At 33.3% G+C, this 21,082-nt stretch overlaps 2 protein-coding genes across 11 annotated transcripts in view; one reads left to right on the forward strand and one right to left on the reverse strand.

The window, feature by feature from the left end:
- LOC106055203 (uncharacterized) overlaps nt 1–8,770 on the forward strand; it is a 29,723-nt gene extending 20,953 nt beyond the window's left edge. For all 7 annotated transcript variants that reach the window (XM_056010982.1, XM_056010978.1, XM_056010976.1 and 4 more), the window contains 4 exons: nt 1,113–1,284; nt 1,664–1,801; nt 2,783–2,964; nt 7,371–8,770. In XM_056010982.1, coding sequence (XP_055866957.1) covers nt 1,113–1,284; nt 1,664–1,801; nt 2,783–2,964; nt 7,371–7,487 — 609 coding nt within the window. In that variant the 3' untranslated portion in view covers nt 7,488–8,770. The remainder of the gene's footprint in view (nt 1–1,112; nt 1,285–1,663; nt 1,802–2,782; nt 2,965–7,370) is intronic.
- The window catches only part of LOC106055190 (uncharacterized), a 45,725-nt gene continuing 32,300 nt past the window's right edge, over nt 7,658–21,082 (reverse strand). For 2 of the 4 annotated variants that reach the window (XM_056010972.1, XM_056010973.1), the window contains exons 7-9: nt 20,202–20,319; nt 17,373–17,506; nt 7,658–15,379 (exon numbers count right to left, since the gene is read on the reverse strand). In XM_056010972.1, coding sequence (XP_055866947.1) covers nt 15,102–15,379; nt 17,373–17,506; nt 20,202–20,319 — 530 coding nt within the window. In that variant the 3' untranslated portion in view covers nt 7,658–15,101. Of the gene's footprint in view, nt 15,380–17,371; nt 17,507–20,201; nt 20,320–21,082 lie in introns of all 4 variants that reach the window. The other 2 variants (XR_008774842.1, XM_056010974.1) reach the window with 2 other exon arrangements.

Genomic DNA, 21,082 nt, shown 5'->3' on the forward strand with positions numbered 1-21,082 from the left:
TGCTTAAGATATAGGCTTTATGCTTTATATTATAGTAAAAATTAAAGGCAATGTAATATTTACTTAAGATATAGGCTTGACGCTTTATACAATAGTAAAAATTAATGATGATGTAATACAACCCTTGAAAAAAAAATTACTAGTGTTAAACCACCAGCAAATGATTAATGATTTGATGAGATGTACTTTATTGACATCACAATTCTTCTGCCAATTTAATGAATGTAATGTACATAATATATTAATATTTTATTCTAATTTATTCACAAAAGGAAATTTCAAAAATATATGTTCTGAAGCCCAATAAACAAGATTTGCTCTATTGATTCTATAAAAAAATCATTATATACTTCAGTTTTTTTGTGTGTACACTCTCAGGGGCTGACTTTGAACTCGGGAATCTACTTTCCACTGTCTTGAAGTTAGAGGATTTCCTCATTTCTACAATCCTATGTTTTTAAGGAACGTCTTTCATTTACAAGAAAGAAATGTTCAAAAATCATCTCCTCTGCTAATGGTGTGTGACATTATAGATTGTCTACAGCAGTGTTTCCCAAAGTGGGGTACGGGAAGAGTTTGAAGAGGGTAGCATTGCACATAGTTAACTATGCTGATTTTTTCCAAATATCCATTTCATGTATAAATTAGAATAAAATATCATGTTTTACATTTTTTAAATTATTTATTTTAATTTTTTACAAACTCAAACACAGTGCTTTTTTTACATTTTAAACTAATTTCTACAAAGATCAGGAATTGGATAGGGGGTAGGGATGTTACAAGTTCGGTCTACACGCCCACATTTTCAATGTAAAAACTAGGTTTCCCTTTTTTAAAGAATGTTTTTGATGTGTTGATGAAGCATGCAAAAAATAAACTCACTAATTCAATGCTTAATTGTGGTAGAGTAATTATTATTTTGTGTATGTAGGCCTTAAAAACTAAAATAAATTTGTAAAATAAATACTTTGAGAGAGGGGGCGGAGGGAGGGGGCCAGGGGTACTCAGCGTTAGGAAAATTCTAGAAGGGGTATGCTTAGGTCAAAAGTTTGGGAAACACTGGTCTACAGTTTGCAGTGATAATAATATCCTTCATTTTTGTTTCTATTCAGATTGACTCCAGTATAATTACATCCAACATTGATCTTGGGAGTTTCAATGGAGTGTTGAATAATTTGCCCAAAACTGAACTAGCCAAGATGTATGGTGGACTCTGGTGGTACTGCGAAGAAGTCATCTTGGTGGGGAGAGAGTGCCATGTTTATGAACTGGATGGAAACAAAAGTATACTAAATTTGTACAAATATTATTTTATTATTATTATAAAAAGCATCTTTAAAAGTGGATTTTGCTCATTGACAATAAAAAAAAAGAAATTATCACCTCTTCTTCAGCATAATTCTCATTATCTTTACCTTGTAATTTGCATTGACCTTTTGACCCATGCACAACAATTGTATGAAATGTACGACCTTATAATTTAACAACCTTTTTAACTATTTATTCTTTTTTTTTGTGTAAATTTAAGTGTCAGTATTTGAATGTTATTAGTTCCTTCATTGTGATAAGCATGACACATTTGCCACCTACATTTTCTATATTATTTTGTGACCTCCATATTTAAAAAAAATAAAATAAATGCTTGTTCTCTTCGTACTTTTAGTTGAAGACTGGGCCATTCGAGGGCTCGCTGTACTGAGTGTGTTCCTCTCCTTGGTGTGTACACTGGCTGCCCTATGCAGGAGCTGCTGCTGTGAAGGGGGAAAAACTGTCTGCCATGGAGTAATGGCTTTCTTGTCTGGTGAGTCTCTACTGAAACTGAGTTTAAACATATATATCTCATTTGTTCTTAATAAAATAATGCTTTGTTACCACATCACTTTAGAATACACAGAGAACGTTTAAGCCATAATGGCTTTCTTGGCTGCCTCTCAGAAAATAAAGAAACTTTCACGTCCCCATTAGCTATCTGGCATCTGGGGAAGCTCTGTAAGCATGGGCAGGGGGAAGATTTTAATGAGCAAATGAAATGAGACACTTGTAATTATAAGACTATTTTCCTGTTTTTCTTTGCATATATATACTTTTTTTACAATGTTTGGAAACCAAATTCACGTACCTAATGGGAATTTAAGCTTGTCCATTATCTAAAAAAAAAAAGTGTTACCTTAGAAATTTTTAAAAAAGTGTTCTATATACTAGAAGAAATTCTTTCTAGGGTTGGTATTGTAGAGGCAGTAGGTTTCCCCTCCAGCCAGCACAAGTTCAGGGAGCACTGTAAGGTTCCCCAGCAAGGCCCCATCTTCAGAAATTCATTTCCTTTTTTTCTTCTAGTAAGACAAGCTTATGTCAAAACAAGGTTGTACTAGCTTTAAACGTAAGATGCACCAATAGGCATGTCAAATTAAGTCTAATAGTCTTCAAGGGAAATATATCTGGATATATAACTACAATGAAACTTAAAAAAAAAATATTTTGTCCCTTGAAAAATAAATTGATTAGCATTGCCTTGTTGTCAGACCCTCATGCCCCTCCCCCTTCCTTCCCTTTGCCAGTTGGAGATATGCTTATTTAAGGAAGAAATCTGGCTGGCAGAATGAGCTCTAGAGAACATTATTAAAAGGAAAGTATTTGTAAAAATTGTAATAAAATATGAAAGTTGGCAGTTATCACTTTTAATAGCACAAATAGCTTTGTCTAAAAAAGGAATACAGAAATTTTTGTTTCCAAAATAATAATTTTAGAAGGAATATTTTTTTTACCTTGTCTTTTGTCACTTTAGGTGCATGTGGCCTTGCAGTTGTTGGACTTTTTGTCAGTACTACAAGTGATGGTTTTGCAATGAAACTTAATCTGGAAGGCTTTGGTTGGGCTCTCTTCGTCTTTGCTGCCGGGGCAGCAATCATAACTGTTGTGTCCTTTATTTTGTGCTTTGCCTCACCAATGAACCCATTCGCTGGAATTGTAAGTATTAGCTAGAAACTATACTTGTGGGCTTTAGAGTATTACTTTTTGATAGGTGAATTTAAAACATCCTAATAAATATTGCTTCCCATTTTTATGGAAGTCATCTCCAAAGGATTACTGCTCATGTGGCTTATAATGACCTCGTTTGGAAACATTCGTTAGAAGAAGCAGATAGATGAAAACAGCAATACTTGTACCCAGCCTGGGAACCAACTTCATTGCATGTATCCAAGTCTTAGGGTTAGGGTTAGGAAATCAAAGAACCTCTAGCCCAATCAAACAAGCAGCCACACCATCTCACACAGAGGCGGAAGCTGTATTCTGACCAAGAGAATTTGGCAGTTGGATAATCCATGAATTCTTGTGAACCCTACTAAGACTTAGATCCTCCCACGCCGTTCAACGCATGGGCGAACAATGATCTGTTACTGGCAATGTCTGAAGCCTCTTCCCACCTGGTGTCTACTGTTCTGAGGTTCTCCATGAAAGTGTGGCACCAAATTATACGAGGATGTCCCTGTTTTCGCTTTCCTCGTATTGGCCTCCATGTAGATATAACAATACTATCCTAACAATACAAATGTATAAAATTCACAAAACACCACATTCTAAAGAAAGGAGATATTAATTATTTTTTTGTTTGTAGTGATCCAATGGGCCACCTTGCCAATTTAGAAAAAAAAAATTTATTTTGGTTTACAAAAAAACAAACAAACAAGGTTACAAAAGACAGTTTGTGTGGAAACAAACTTAAAATCGGCCCCCGAAGTGGTCCACCCAGGCAGGCTTCAATATTTTCAGAAAGAACATCCGAATGAAATTATATCAAAGACAAATGAGATATAAGAATGGAGAAAGAAGGTTAACGATCTTTGTAGTGCCCCAACGGTCCAGCAGATCAAAGGATAGGTGAAAGTGAATGTAAAGTTAGATGTGAACCTGGCCTAACTAGTTCCCCTTTCAGACCTTGTGGTCTATAGGGCAGATGATGTAAAGTTCATCTGTTTTTGTGGCCTACGGTTAACGAGGGTGTCATGTAGTCAGCACAACGACCAACTGCCTTTACTTTTCCCCAACTAATGTCAGGTACCCATTAGAGCTGATTGGACTCAAAGGCGCCCAAAGATTCCAACCCTAACTGATGTCTTATTATTGATCTAATTGTTTTGAAAAAGCTCAATCTCTAATTCGAATTCTCAAAAAAAAAAAAAAAAAAAAAATTCTGCCATAAAAAAAAAGTTTAGGAAAATGAAGTTTACAAGATTACTATTCGTTTTAAATTAGGTCTAAATTATGATGCATACTAATTAGCTTTTTCTCTTTCAAAAACTGCTTGCATAAATGATTTTAAAAATTAGATTTTTCGCTTTCAGAAAAAAAAAGTAGCCGTTACATCAGAACTTTGAATGATCTAAAATATTGTGATGTCGGATTTTCAATTTCTTTTCTAGTTTATGAGATCTAAACGGGACAGACGGACAGACAGACATTTCGCACAAAAATAATAGCGTCTTTTCCCCTTTCGGGGGCCGCTAAAAAGAGTAACTTATGATGTAATTAAGAAAAAATAGGGGAGAGAATTTAAATAGTTTACATGGTGCTTATAATTGTATCATGAATTTTTTTCTTACACTTTGTTATGTGTACCTGTATTTTTTTTTTTTTAAAAAGGGAAGAGGTAAGTATAAATAGAATTCTATGTTTTGGTGAGAAATATTAAAAAAAAAATAAAAATAGTCAGGGCTAATTATTTGTGAAAATGTGAAGCCAGCCTTTAAAATACTATTGTTTAACTGCTTTGTGTCAACGCATAAGGTGTGCATTAGTGCCCTCTATTGGACAAAGACATACACAACAGGATAGCCAAGGCAATGGCCACCATGTCACGGTTGCAGAAAAGAGTCCTGGACAACATATTGCTGACTAGCAGTACTAATCTGAGCATTAAAAATAAAAATAAACTTTATAGAATCCTAAATGCTGCAAACAAACCCCATTTGGGCAGTTGTTTGAGACAAACATCTATAAAAAAGCTAACAAGATCCTCGAAATAAAGAATCACCCTTTGTGTCAGGATTTTGTGATTTTACCATCACAAAAAAGATACAAGACACCGATAGCAAATACAAACAGACACAAACACTCTTTTGTTCCCCTGGCAATCAAATCATTAAATAAGAACAATCTGGTATAAACTTTGTCACATATAAATTATGAGTGAGTCTGGTGTGAATGTACACTTTGGTTTCTTATAGTTATAATGTTTTTTGTTTGGTGTAATGCACAAATTGTAAGACAAATTTCCTTAGGGATAATAAAGATTATTATTAAAGCCCTACTACTAGCTATTTTACCCTCGGCTTTTTTTTTTTTCGGGTTTTGAATTAAGCTTTTGTTTTCTTATATTCATGGCAAGTTTCTTCAAGATTGGTGCAGAATTTTTTTTTTTTGTTTTGTTATAAATACGTTGTATTTTTTTGTTATTGTTTTTTAGTTGTTGTTTTTTTTACCGTACTAGATCTAGAAAATAAGTTGGCAAGGTGGAGTGTGTGCTTATGTACTTTTAAATATAATTAATGAATATAATAGATTATACATGTAGATTTTCTTGAAATATACCTTAATAGTTGTAATAAAATAATTTTAAAAAATATACCTAAGTGGGCCTCTAATAGTAATTTGAAAGTTGTTTTTTTTCTAAATACAATCTAAAATAAAGACTTATTACAACTGCTGTGATGTGTAGTTCTAAAAATGTTTTTTAAAACACCCATTTGAATGTAAATTTGGTGAAATGTATAGACTATATTTTGTACGTTCACTTCTAAAATTAGATCAGAATGAATAAATCTAGCCTTGGCCAATAAAAAAAAAATGCGAATGAAATGCTACTTACTAATCTAGGGAAAGGTGACATAATTGTTGTATTATATAACGTAGTTTATTAATGGCTAACATGTTCAACAATACGCCTTTAATATTTTGTTTGTTTTTGGCCTTTCAAGCTTATTTGATTTGTATCCCCGTGCTGCTCATGTAAGCATTATTATAAATGGAGCTTTCGATGTCAAGCGGACCATTCGGTCTAGATCCAATATTGTGTCCACAGAGTTAGGCAATTTTTTAAATTATTGTTACAAATCTCACTATCCAGACTCTGCAAACTGCACCTTACACCACCAACTTAAAGAACTTGACAACTCAGGGCTCCAAAGTAACGTAACAGTTTAATGTCCAATAAATTACAGCCAATTATTGAACAATTGGCAACTCATAACAAAGGCTGTACAAATATCTCTCCGTATCAACCGTACCACCGTATCAACTTTTGCATTGGGCTCTCCATCTCGTTCCGGGCTTGCACTGGGTTCAACTGTTCAGGACTGACTTCACACACTGGGCTTGTTGTGTTGGACTCGATCACAGACCAAGATCAAGACGCCATTCGTCTCAACTATACTTGATAGTACTCCGCACTGAACCGTCGTAATGCTCCATACAGTACCTCACTGAACTGTGCTGTAATCGACCGGACTGTAGTGAACCGGGCTCTGAACCCCTTTTCGGAACCGTCCGGACTGCGACACTTCCGCTCTTTATATAGGGTCCCTGCTGGCCTTCTCAAACCAGACGGAACATCGCTCGACGTTTCTAGTTTCATCACATGACTACATCCCTCGTGACGCTCCTGAGCTCTGTTCATGACGCCGATCCTTCCCGAACCATCATGTTGACACTCGTCTCGGCTGACCGTCGTAACTCGTCACAGTTGTCCGCTTGTCTAGTGCTGTGCCACCACCAGGGTTATAACATTATTTTTAGGATCTTCACTTTATAATAGGGCTACTTAACATATTCTAGGTTTACCGCTAGTATCTAAGGAGCGTTTATTCTAAGTTTCATCAAGATTGGTAAACTGGTTTTAATTTCTATCATACATAGTTACATGCATACTGCTTACTTTCAATTTTAATATATTTAAATGTAGGCTACTCTTAATGGGATGTGTTTCAGTGGTCTGTATTAAGGTTTAGGTAGGAAAGGACTGGTGGAACTAAAGGCAAGATTCCATATTCTTGTAAGACTGAGATTTGAATTCATTCATTCTGTTAAATTTTACAAAGTGGCTGTTACAAAAATGATAGACAAATTGGAAGAATGAAATGTGAGGGGTTCCACCATGGGCTTATCCATGATGTATTAATTATCCTTTATTCAAGTTGAGTTCTGTTATTGTCACTTGTGAACTTTCAACTTACAGACTCAGAACTAATGGGATTGAAGATAGACAAAGAAGACATTCCAAGAATTTGTAATGCTACTTTGAAACACAAGTTAATTTTTGTTTTTGCTAAATGTCTTATTATTGTCATGTTTTAAATATGATTTTTTTTTCTATCTAGATTATTGATGGAGTCAGCCATATTATGCCCAATGGCTATTCGAGAATGACTTCTGAGCATCAAATGCAGCAGCAAGCAGCAGTTACTTTCAATCCCCCAGCAACCAATAGATACTAAACATACAAGCTCAGTGTCATTGTTTCAATTAACAGTCACCGCCATTTTTTGTTGATGGGTTGTTCAATTGAAAAAAAAAAGTCATAAAGTATTTCATCATTGTGTTCTATTGTCTTAACTTTTCAGCACTTGGTGTACAAATTACTGTTCAACATATTTCTTTGTCACCATTTTTTTTTTCATTTGGATATTCTTAGCTGTTTATTGTTAGGCTTTCACTACTTCAATTTTATTTTTCCAAATAATTGCTGGCAGGGTAAGTTGTTTTTTTGTGCTGCTGTTCACCAAACTACAAAAAGGATTATAGTTTCAGCAAGTGCAGAAAATATGATAATATTTGCTCATCATCAAGAAATGCGATTCCAAATTCATCAATTTGTTCCTAGTTAGTTGCATTTTTTTTATCTTAATAATTCTTGAAAATATTACACATATAACACATGGAAGTTATTTTCTTTTTTTCTTTTGATTTGTAATATGACTTTCTAGTGGTTTGCACCTTGATAACTAAGTTTAATCTTACAATGATAAGCAAAATCATTTTATGCTTATAATCTTTACTCATAATTGTCTGTGCTTGAGTAGATGACAAAATGCTTCAATATCTTCTTATCTTGAAATGTCACTTTTTTTAACATGCATCAACTTAGAATCATTTGAGTTTTATATTTTAGTCTTAACACCAAGAGTTCCCTTGTATTTAAGGGTGCTTTGAATCTCTTGGAAATAAAATGATATTATTTTATACAATAGCCAAATATTCTTGTGTAAAAATGTACATCTCTTAATATTACTGTCTTTTTCTATTTTTTTGTTGCTTTGACTTGGGTCATTCCATCAGTCTTAAAAAAAAATAAATCAAATGAACAATATTTACTTGCTAGCATTTTAAATCTCTTTAATTGAATCTCACTTATGCTCTGAAATGAAAGTTTTTATTAGAGTAACGAACCTTTCTTTATTTTCATTTCATGCATTGCTTTTTTTTGTTCTGCCTGTGAAATTATTCAGTAACATTGTACCTATTTTATTTTAAACAGAGTTTGCACAATAGCTCAAACAATCTAATCATTCTTTGGATTGACATACTTGTTTTCTTGTGCTTTCTTTTTATGCTACAGCTGTTCTGTTTGTAGGAATACTATGTCATGATATTAGTAACATGATATTAGTAACCCTAGGTAGGACTTCTTTTGCTTTTCTGGGTTTATTTAGAATGTTAATCACTGTAAACATTTTCTTCTTTTGTTTGTAGCATGTGTTAATTAAAAATTAGTCACTAATGTCTTGACTTATTTTTAACTTATGTAGTGTAAACACATCACAGCACACATTGCATTATAAACACAAAATGTATTTATTTCAATGAATTTTCAGTTAAAAAAACAAATCTTTTCAAAAGTTTTACAGTTCAGTCGTTTGTATCATTCATAAATCTTAAGAATAATGTCATTGTAAAAACAAATTCACTATCTCATCACAAAGTCTGGAATGTAGAGGTTTTTTTTTTTTAAGTGTAAAAATTAACATGTATAGGAAGAGAAGTGAAACATTAATTGCTTTTAATTTTTCTACTCTTATTAAACAATCTTAAAATATTTATAAAATTGACAGGATGCTGCACAACTTTGCTAAGAGAAATATTTCTACACTGATAATATTTTAACTTTTTACTTGAGATTCATTATTGAAATTATATATGAGTAAAAGATAAAATATTTGTAGCTATTTTACATTTGGCGCACACAAAAATATTTGCTGAAAGCAAGTAACAGAAAAAAAAGCAACTTAAGATGCATTTAAAATTTCATTTTTACATACATATTAATGTTATTTTTGTGTAGTTTATACAAAAGAAACTCATAGCTTAATGAACTCAAATCTTACACTTTCATAAATCCAGTCTTCAAATGATTAGCCATGGCTGCAAATAAAGAGCTGTAAGAAGCAAAGGACACTTGATTAACAACCAAACTATTTTGTTGTTTTTATTGTTGAGAGTTCCATAAAAAGGCAAAGGTCACAAATGAGAGGACAAAAACTCATGTAGATATGCAGGCATAAGGTCAGCTTGGTATTATAATTAAATAAGAAAAACAGCTCAAAGACAAAGTTTCACAGAAATTGTTCATATAGCATTTGATGAGTGAGTAATAGTCAACTATGAAACTTTTTTTGTTCTTTTGGCAAAAGAACGAAATCTTGGATATCAGCCAAGATTCATAAGATACAATAAATCCAATATCTGTGCAATCACTACCAAAAAAAAACCACTGCTTGAGCGTTCACATCTCAGGTTCTGTTGGACCATCAAGTACAGTAGCAGACTTACTAGTCACAACTTAACAATTACTACAACATCAATGTCTGCGTTCAAATTATCTTATCATATGTAGAAAATGAACTTCCCCTGAAAAAAAACACGTAATTTGAAAACAATGATTTGTATTAATTTCTATAGACTATTATAACCTATGTATTTTCAAAGAACAAAACCTAGTCACTCACTTTTATAAACCAATACTTAATTGCATCTAACACTGAACAAAAAAAAAAGCTCCCTTCTAAAAAATGCAAACTCTGTTGGCAATGTAGCCAAGAACAACATGCAATGCTGTTAGTCACATAAGCTGAAATCAAACCACTCATGGACTTAGTTCACACTTTGTTCTGTCCTTGTCTACAATCATTAATTATACAGTGTTAAAAGCAAAAAACTTCATTCACTTACAAATATCAATTCCAAATTTATGCAAAACAAAAATGAGTATATCTATGTCTAAAAATAAATAAGAGAGACATTCTAGCTAATCATACTAACCTAGGCATCTGTCTTTAAACAAATTAAATGTATTGAAACAAAATGTTTATGTTGGAGTTATCATTTCAGTTCAAATTTTAATATCTAGATCACAAGTACCTAGAACAAAATCTAGCCAAATCTATGAGCAGCACTAAAATGAGAAGTATATAAGACATGTATAACCTTTACATAATGTGTTATGACCTAAAAGTAATGATACAAATCAAAACTCGATTGAAACATAGGTACTATCGTTGAACTATATAATTCTAGGTCAATAAAAAAAATGTATCTCTAATCAGTTAAAGAAAAAAAAAAAAGCGGAACTGCTGGTTTACAAACAATTTTGATTGCACACAACTATTTGTTTCCTCTTAAACCCAACTTGCTGTACCATCAGATTGGATATACCGGTATTTGCTGTCTAATTTGCTGACATGGTGAACAAAACATTCTTGGCTTTTCTCAGCAGGCTATTGTGTAAAGCATCTTGTGATTCTTGTTAAAATCTATGATATAGTGATGGTCAAGTTGTGCTGATGAATGGAACTAGTGAAACCAGTCCGATAAGTTCAATCAAATAGAACAAAGTTAAGCATAGAGACTATAGATAGATATGTGTATATACAAAGAGCTTCAGGCTGTTCAACCATTTCCTTTACATTCTAAACAATCACACGACTATGGAATGACAAAGTCAAAAATACAACTAAAGCCTCAATATATTTTTTCAACTGATTTGTTACAACCATCTTTATATCAGGATTATAATTATTGTTGATTGTCTATACCTTTCAAGTAGGAAAGTTTATGTTGAAACAAACTATTAGTTAGATTTTAGTAGAGTTTATTTTTATAAATATTACATATGATTTATTCCAAAAGAGAAAAAATATTTTTTTTAGAAATCACTGATAATTTTCAGAAAAAAAGAAAAGACAATAATTTTGAGGAGTTGCCATTTTACTTGACAAACTATGAAAAATCAACAGTCAATTGCAGCTTATTTTTTTTTTTACATTAAGTAGTTATCTAAAGGAACAAGAAGAAACAAGCTCAGTTAAATTATGAAAAAAAAAAAATATTTTATACAACTTAGGAACTTAGAAGAAAACTATAAAAAAAAACAATAACAATTTTATCAACCATTATTTTTGAAATAAGTGTATCAAAACATTAAGCAGCTAAATAAAAAAGGGAAATGATATGGTTACTTCAAGATTGTTTTGTAGCAAAATAAAGTCAGAAAAGAAACTCAATAAATGCATATGTCTGAGAACAAACAACACTGATGCTGAAGGGAACAAAAAAATGTAACAGACAGATGGAACACCAGGATACAGTCTTTTATAGACTTCTACAGACAGATGGAACACCAGGATACAGTCTTTTATAGACTTCTACAGACAGATGGAACACCAGGATACAGTCTTTTATAGACTTCTACAGACAGATGGAACACCAGGATACAGTCTTCTATAGACAGACAGATGGAACACTAGGATACAGTCTTTTATAGACAGACAGAGGGAACACTAGGATACAGTCTTCTATAGACAGACAGATGGAACACTAGGATACAGTCTTCTATAGACAGACAGATGGAACACCAGGATACAGTCTTTTATAGACAGACAGAGGGAACACTAGGATACAGTCTTTTATAGACAGACAGATGGAACACTAGGATACAGTCTTCTATAGACAGACAGATGGAACACCAGGATACAGTCTTCTATAGACAGACAGATGGAACACTAGGATACAGTCTTCTATAGCCATATGGAACATCAGGATACAGCCACAAAGACTTCTATAGGCACATGGAAAATTGGAATAATGTAAATGAGAAAAAAACAACTGCTATAGATACAGTCAGCATTGGGATAGTGAAGAAGTTTGGTGCTAGTGAACATTGTAATGGGAAGACACAGTAAGCACTGGGATAGTGTAAAAGGCTGAGACAAGGGGAACAATGTAGATGAAGAAAAAAGCTGGTACTCAAATACAAACTTGTGTACTATCCTGGATTATATATATACACAGACAGTGGAGTCCAGATAATTCAAACTTTGGTAATTTTAAAGTCCACTTAATGTGAAACAGAAATGTTATTTTTAGGAATAAAAAACAAAGAACCGTGAAAAACTGTATTATGTACGGCACTAAAATTGGTTCTAAACTATATTGGTTTAAAATGGTCAGTTTTTTTGTCTAAGAGAAGATGACCTCTCTTTTGAAGTGAAATTAGGTCAACACCTCAAAAACAAAACATGCTGGGGTAAAGTTGTTGTTTTATGTAGTCAAGTGCTACATCAAAGGCAACTGTAGCATCCATGTTGGATACACTCTGCTCGCTATCATCGTCTGCTTCACTCTCATATGAGTTGTCTAGCTCTTCAAAACCATTTCAACAATCTGCTGATCATTTAAAATTTCATGACCAATATCATCAGCTTGTTACCACTCATCCACATCATTTGCATCCTTACATGTAATTACAAGTTGTATTTCATACCAATGCTTGCTAGGTTTAATTTAGAAATAATTTTGCTTAATCTGAAATAATCATTATTCTGAACTGGGTTTCGTCTCAATCATTTTGGATTATCAAGACTCCACTGTACTGGTATATATATATATATATATATATATATATATATATATATATATATATATATATAGTGCCTAAGACAATATCTGTAAATTCGGCGCTGTGGTCGAATAGTTAAGTGCTTGGCTTCCAAACCTGAGGCTCTGGGTTCAAATGTCGGTGTAAACTGTGATTTTGAATTTCAGGATTTTTAGGCGCCCCTGAGACCACCCAGCTCTATTGGGTACCTTACTTTAGTTAAGGAAAAGTAAAGTCGGTTGGTCGTTGTCCTGGCCACATAAAACCCTGCTCGTTAACCATTGGCCAAAGAAACAGATGACAGACCTTAACATTGCAAGGTCAGAAAGGGGAAACTTTACTTTTTTTTTTACCACATCAGAAGCCACATCCAGGGGGATGTAGCAATTGTCCAAAAATGAAGTTGTTTTAAAGGATAAAGCATGGAATGTTTTTATTAAAAAAATAAGAAAAAGGTTTGTCTTACAGTAGAGAGTGGCCACTGTCTGTATTGCAGACTGACATTAAATTAACTTTTCAAAATATTCTAATGTCATATAAAAAAAAAATTAGTTCATATAAATATTGTTCAAAGTTATCCCAAATTAAAAGTCTAAATGAGACAGTCAATTGTTAGGTGTGGACAGATCATCAAGCCAATCAAATGAACGTCTCTTGATAACATCAAATGGTCAGTTCATTTTAGAAGTCTTGGAACACAATTCTTAGAAATTGGCAATGCTGCTAAAAAAATTTTTTTTCTTATCATGCTATGGGGTCTCCTAAGTGGCTCATTGCTCAGAGATTTCCATTTTTGAAGTCATAAAGACATGTTGGGGGGATGGAGGAAGAGACATTTCTCTGAAATGTTCAAATATAATTCACTCTGTACAACAGTCAAGGCAGAAATATTCATTCTTCTGACAGTAAACTAAGCAAATAAATGTTACTATTATAAACTGTACACACAAATGGATTAATGACCCTGTTTCCCTTTCTGAAGAAAAAAGGATAATCATAATGGTTGATAATTATAGATTAAACACATAAAAAAAAAAAATGAAAACTGGAACCTGAATAAACATTTATAAATGGATAAAAAAAAAAGAAATTTGTTAATACAATTTACAGAGGCAGTTTAATTCATATTCATAGATATATAATAGTAAGACAATAGCTACCATAAATTTAAGCCACAATGCACTCAAACTCTCAGTAAAATAATATTTTTTATTTTATTTTAGAAGATGCGACAAAATTTAATGAATCTATAAAAATGTTTTAGAATTTCAAATTTATTCTTGCATTTAAAAAATGGGAAATTCTTTAAGCAACTGGCATTGGAGTGAACTGAGTGGCCAGCAGGATGTCCAGACTTTTGACATTATTGAATGACATTATGCTGGGTTTAAATTTTATCAGTTCAGTACACTGACCATGTTTTCTTTTCCGTACTCAGGTCATTACCATTAAAGCTGTCATGCCAGTCTTCCATCTTCCTTTTAATATTTGTAGACTAAGATTTCAAACCCGAGGACAGGGCGCAGGGCTCAAATTATATTTGGACACTATCACCCATTTCAATTTGATGACTGGGTCATTACACCAAAGAGGCAGCTCATCTGCTTTAAGAAATTGGAGCCAATATTAAAACTAAAAACTTATCTACTAATCTGATTTGACTCAAACACAACAACTGATGGAATGGAGTCAACAAAAATCATGAAACGTTGATGTCCACACAAAACAGTAAAACAAGACAAGGACTGGTGGGTTAGACATCTTTGAAAAATCAAATGCATCAATAATATCTAGTTGATCCTAGTCACAATCTGGCTGGCACCAGTGATGTCTAGTACAAAATTACTTTCCACTTGCACCAGCATTCCTATGATATAATATCACATTACAAATTACAAAATAACATTGAGCATAGTAAAATACCTCTTCAAATATTTACACATGATAAAAACCTGTACAATGAGTTGCAGTTTTGCACAATTTTTAATCAGTTCATTGCAACCATTTCTTACAATCAGCAATAAGCCAACTCTAGGCAGACAAAATGGAATTGATCATTACAGGTTAGAAGCCTTGATGCAAGTGTTGCTTTTATTTTGACCATGCAGCAAGTGATGGGACAGGAGATTTAAACCGAATGTTGGCAGAAAAAAAAATTTTGATTCTGCAGACGCCAATGTTAAACCATTGTGCCTGCTGGCTGACTGCCTTTACCTCCCCTGACAGCTTCATTGATTTTATCTAGCTCTTCCATGCTAGGTGTCAAGAAGATACTCCTAGGCTTCTTCTCCGGCGGCCTGACCTCATTTCCCTTGGCGTCCAAGATGGGTTCACTCTTTTTTCTGTACTTGGGGGCCACTGGAGGCGGATGGTCAACGCTTGAACCACCTTTGCCATTCATTTCATACTCTTCATAATCTTCCTGCTGGGCAGGCTGAAAGCGTGGGTAGCTGTTTCCTGGTTAGGGAGATAAAACATGCTATTTTTGCAGCACAAAACAAAGCCAAGCATAACAAGTCAAGCTTGAATCAATAGATGGGAGTCTAAGCTGTGTATCTTATCTTCTAATCTTATATAATACAGATGTTACTTTAAAAAAGAAGATGATTACATCCTACGCGTCATGCATCTAGTCATGCAAGTTAACCAATGACTTAAATTCTGCCAAGTTGCTGGTTTTCCTGGCTGGCTCAGGCAACCCATCCCATGCTCCATTGCTACTTTACTTTCGGTAAGTCTTCTATCCTGAAGGCTTTCTAAATGTAGTGATTTTACTAACGGTGTTACTCTAGTCAGTTGTGAATATTTGTTTGTTATGAATCTCACTGCTCTATTTTGTTTCTGTTTCCGTTTCTTAATATTTTCTTGAGTTGAAGGGTCCCAAACAGAGGATGCATTTCTATTATTGGCCTAACCAACGTTAAATAGCATTTTAGTTTTATGTTCTTATTTGATTTAGAGAAATTTCTTTTAATAAACCCTAATGCTTTGTTTAATTTTTTTATAGTTTCATCAATATGGGGATTCAATGACAGTTTTTCATTTATTATAACACCTAGGTATTTTGAGTTTTTAGTCTGTGTTACTGGTTTACCAAGAATAAGATAAGTGGAATTTGTTTTAGTTTTTTTGTTACTCTTAATAACTGACATTTTTCTGGGTGGAAAGACACGCTCAAATTTGATTCCCACTTCTGTAATTCATCTAATTCTCTTTGTAAAAATTCTGTATCTTGTGTTGTTTTTATTGTTTTATATATTATGCAATCGTCTGCAAATAATCTGACTTTTGTTCCTGAATTAATGCAATTTGGTATATAATTTATGTAAATTAAAAATAGTAGTGGACCTAAGACTGTTCCATGAGGTACACCTGAGTTTACTTTTATTGGTGTTGCTTTAGAGCCATTTATTATTACAGATTGTTCTCTAACTGTCAGAAAATCTTTAATCCACTGATGCAATGGACCATCAATGCCAAAATATTTTTATTTTTTAAGCAAACTATGATGGTGAACTTTATCAAAAGCCTTGGAAAAATCTAATATGATAGCATCTATTTGCTCACTACTATCTAAACCTTTTTAAAAATTCTCAATTAGTCCTATAAGTTGTGTTTCACATGATCTATATTTCCTAAAGCCATATTTATAATCCTGAGTGCAATTGTGCCAAAAGTTTTAAACAATTCTTGAATGTGTGTGTGTGGTGACAGTGGGAAGAGGTTAGCAATTGGTTGTAAATGATGCAACATAGGTGGCATTGTCGTCATTGTTGTTCACAAGGAAGATATTTTAATTACTGGAAGTTTTAAGGGTTAAAATATATTGCGCCTACAATGGTTTAGTTGTCTACCAGCAGTTTGGTGCTACGAGTGAACGACCAGTAACAACATTGACAAATATAGCAAAGAATTAATTGAAACTGATTAAATTTCAAACTTCCTGCATAAAAACTATTTTACTTTCTTGTATTACCAGTACACTATTGATGATTACCATCTAGACTAAAACATTCATGCCCATTCATACATTTTCTTTCATATGTTATTCAATTGAGGATCAAAGCAATTTTTTTAAACTTCAACAATGTTAGTGACCATTTCTATAATAAACTCAAGAAATCATTTCCATGCAGCTGTCTTTGATGCATGAAACAGACTTTCTGTGTTAACAAAACAATAAGGTTTATGGCTGAAGGCATGTACAAACTAAAGCGTGTGGGTAGAGCAGGTAAAGCTTAAGAAGGGTTAACTCTTTCTCTCTTAACTGACGATACCTGTGTTGATTCCACCAGAATGTGGTAAATAATTATGGAGAAAAATAGTTAATGTGTGGTCAGTCCACAACCAACTCTCCTCTTACTAACAGATGGTGCTCAGTACTAAGACAGACCTAAGACTCTAAACAATGAGTAAGTCAATCAAAGTGAGATTATGTGCTTGTACTCACTATTGGAGGCAGTATAATTTGTCTCAGAGCCCTTGTAGATTGGTGACTTCTTGCCAGAGCTACTACCATCAGCTTTTCTGCTCTGTGGTATGTCAACAGCACTACCTACTTCCAGCTTTGCTTCTTCTTCTTTGCTGTCAGAGATAAATTCAAAATATAAGTAACAAAACTTTGTTATTGGTGTGGAACTGTTTGTTACAGTTGAGATATGGTTAGGAAGCACAGTTCAATTATGTTTATACAAAAAGTTCAATTATGTTTATACAAGAATTTCAATTATGTTTATACAAGACAGTTCAGTTATATTTATACAAGACAGTTTATGTATGTTTATACAAGACAGTTCAATTATGTTTATACAAGACAGTTCAGTTATGTTTATACAAGACAGTTCAATTATGTTTATACAAGACAGTTCAATGATGCTTAAACAAGACAGTTCAATTATGCTTAAACAAGACAGTTTAATTATGTTTATACAAGACAGTTCAATTATGTTTATACAAGACAGTTCAATTATGTTTATACAAAAAGTTCAATTATGTTTACACAAAACAGTTCAATTATGTTTATACAAGACAGTTCAGTTATGTTTATACAAGACAGTTCAATTATACTTAAGACAATTTAATTATGTTTATACAAGACAGTTCAATTATGTTTATACAAGACAGTTCAGTTATGTTTATACAAGACAGTTCAAGTAAGTTTATACAAGACAGTTCAATTATGCTTAAACAAGACAGTTTAATTATGTTTATTCAAGACATTTCAGTTATGTTTATATAAGACAGTTTATGTATGTATTTTTCTCTGCTGTGAGTGTATAATGTTAGTGATTCTGAGATCTAGTATAAATTGTGAATTTAAGAATATTTCATTTGGACGTATGTGTAGCATAATATGTATTTTTTCATGGCAGGATTTGCAAGTATTATATGTATCTTATTTAAGAGCAATAAAAGAAACGTCTGCTATTCTGAGACTTTGTGATTGATATAATTATTCCTTATGCTGTGTTGAACAAAGTAGTCAGGAGAGGTGAAAAGTAGTACACCAGTTCAAGTGAGACCAGGCGTAAGCATCTACACTTACATGCATAGTTAAATGTCACACCAGAGCAGTGACATACACTTAACTCCATCACTGTCATCTTCCCTAAATACAAAGTGCAGTACTTAACAGCATGGGGGCCAGAACACAACATTGTTTAATATGGCAACTGGATCTAATGCTTTTTCCATCTCATGAGCACACACTTTCAAACTTTCATGAAAGAATCTCACCAAAGGTATTGGGCATCCACATTTGGACATGATATTACTGCTATGCTTAAGGTAACAAAAGCATTGATTCATTATTCAACATCACTTTTTATTTTGTATCTATTTCACTTAAAAATCATGTTTGAGGTTTCACTTTCAGGCACAAATCCATGGGTTAATTTGAACAGAATATGTGTGCAGGGATTTTCCTGGCATTAAGGTTGTAACAAGCTTGACAGTATCCTTTGTGCTTGTAGAAGTGGACAATAGAGACATCGTCTTGTCCCTGAATACTCTAACAAAGCTTGTACAAGTGGACAATAGAGACATTGTCTTGTCCCTGAATACTCTAACAAAGCTTGTAGAAGTGGACAATAGAGACATTGTCTTGTCCCCACTGTCAGGGAGAGGTATGGCGAGAATGAATGTTAGTTTGATATTTTGGTATGATTGTTATATCCCCTTGTTATGAATGCTAAGTGTTGCACGTGTTGTGAACTGAGTGATTAAGTCTTCGTTGAATGTGCGAGAGAATGTGTTAGTCAGTAAGGTCTTGCTCCCGGTTCAGGAAGGTTGGACGTTTACTTTCCGGACTGGTATTTATATATTTATAAGTTGATGGACTGGTGTTTTGTGTATTACTATTTCATAAGAGTGATATAATTGTGTGCTTTATTAAGTATTAAAGTATTATCGATATTCATGAATATAAGGAGTTAGAGTTGATGTATATTAAGTGTTCGTATTTGAGTTAAGCAAGTATTGATGACTTATAATTGAGTAACCAAGAAAGTATCAAGCAAGTATTATTTAGTATTCAAGAAAACCCCTAGTGAGCCAAGTTAAGACACACAACAAGACAAGAGACAAGCAGAGCAGAGCAGTGGCAGTATATATATAATTAGAACCCCTGACACCCACATACTCTAACAAAGCTTGTAGAAGTGGACAATAGAGACATTGTCTTGTCCCTGAATACTCTAACAAAGCTTGTAGAAGTGGACAATAGAGACATTGTCTTGTCCCCACATACTCTAACAAAGCTTGTAGAAGTGGACAAAGAGACATTGTCTTGTCCCCACATACTCTAACAAAGCTTGTAGAAGTGGACAATAGAGATATTGTCTTGTCCCTACATACTCTAACATACCTTGTGTATATACCTGCCAGCTCAAGGAAAAGTCTAAACAAACTCAAATATAACACTAAATGAATACATGGACAGAAGATATATGTTGCCGACCATCTATCTTTACACACACTGACTCATAATGGAAATATCTAGCAAGAAAAAGGCCAGCACATTCTTCAGAAGAGGTGTGGCATCACTGTAGAAACAAAGCTTTGAGTCTTTCAGGATGCAATGCTTCCTTCACTAAAATATGTCTGTGAGATACAGACAAGATAAAGTCTTGCAAGGAAAGTCAATCACTTCCACTTGACCCACCTCAGGAAAATTCCAATTAAACTGAATGGACTAATATTATTCTTAGAAACAGACTTGGTAGACAAATGACTTGAACAGAAATAGAGTAGACAAACCAAAAAGACAAAATTAACTTACGCACTGTACTTCTTCTCAGGCTGCATCTTCCTGCATAACACAACAATAACTACAATAGCAACTGTTAGAAAAAGGAACCCAACACAGCCAATCACAATGTAGATCCAATCGATGCCTCCTAATAAAGAAAAATCACAATGGAACATATTTGAGTGACATAAAACTATTACATAGAGTAGAATTTAGAGGGTATGCATATATTTTTTTTAAAATCATTCTCTACTAGGGACTCTAAATACTTTGTATAGCATCCGAGAGGCATTAGATCTGAAAGATCTAGACCTAGATATGGAAAAATATATTGTCCAAGGTTTTCATTAGACACATGCATAACTTAGTTTAATAATACAACAATTGAAAATAAGTCCCATCCCAGTTTCAGATAAACTTATTTTCACAGTATTTTATTTTAAATATAACCTGCATTCCTTTCATTGTCAGATCTAGAGTCTAGGTCTAAATAAAATAGATCTGTATTTCTTTAAAAGAAACATTGTTTGCATCCCTTTCAGACTTTGCTGTTTATAGAGCAGATGATGTAAAGCAAATCTGTTTCTATGGCTGATGGTTAACGACAGTGTCATGTGGCCAGCACAATGACCAACCACCTTTACTTTCTCCAACTAATGTCAAGTATCTATTAAAGATGGGATTGGAATCTTCTATTCTAAGACTACATTTAAAGGCCTATCCTTTGGAATATTATAAAGTGTAATAGATTTATACATTCGCTTAACCAGGATTCTCTGTTTTGAATCAAACATTCATTAGTTATTAAGAGAATTAGTTATTAAGAGAAAAACAATCCCTCTATAAGTTGTATAATGGAGACATTGTCTTTAAAAAAAAGTATTTTGAATGTTTTTGTTTATCTTTTCCAA

Source organism: Biomphalaria glabrata, chromosome 14, assembly GCF_947242115.1.
Source record: "Biomphalaria glabrata chromosome 14, xgBioGlab47.1, whole genome shotgun sequence".
In the NCBI taxonomy this organism is placed as follows: Eukaryota; Metazoa; Mollusca; class Gastropoda; family Planorbidae; genus Biomphalaria; species Biomphalaria glabrata.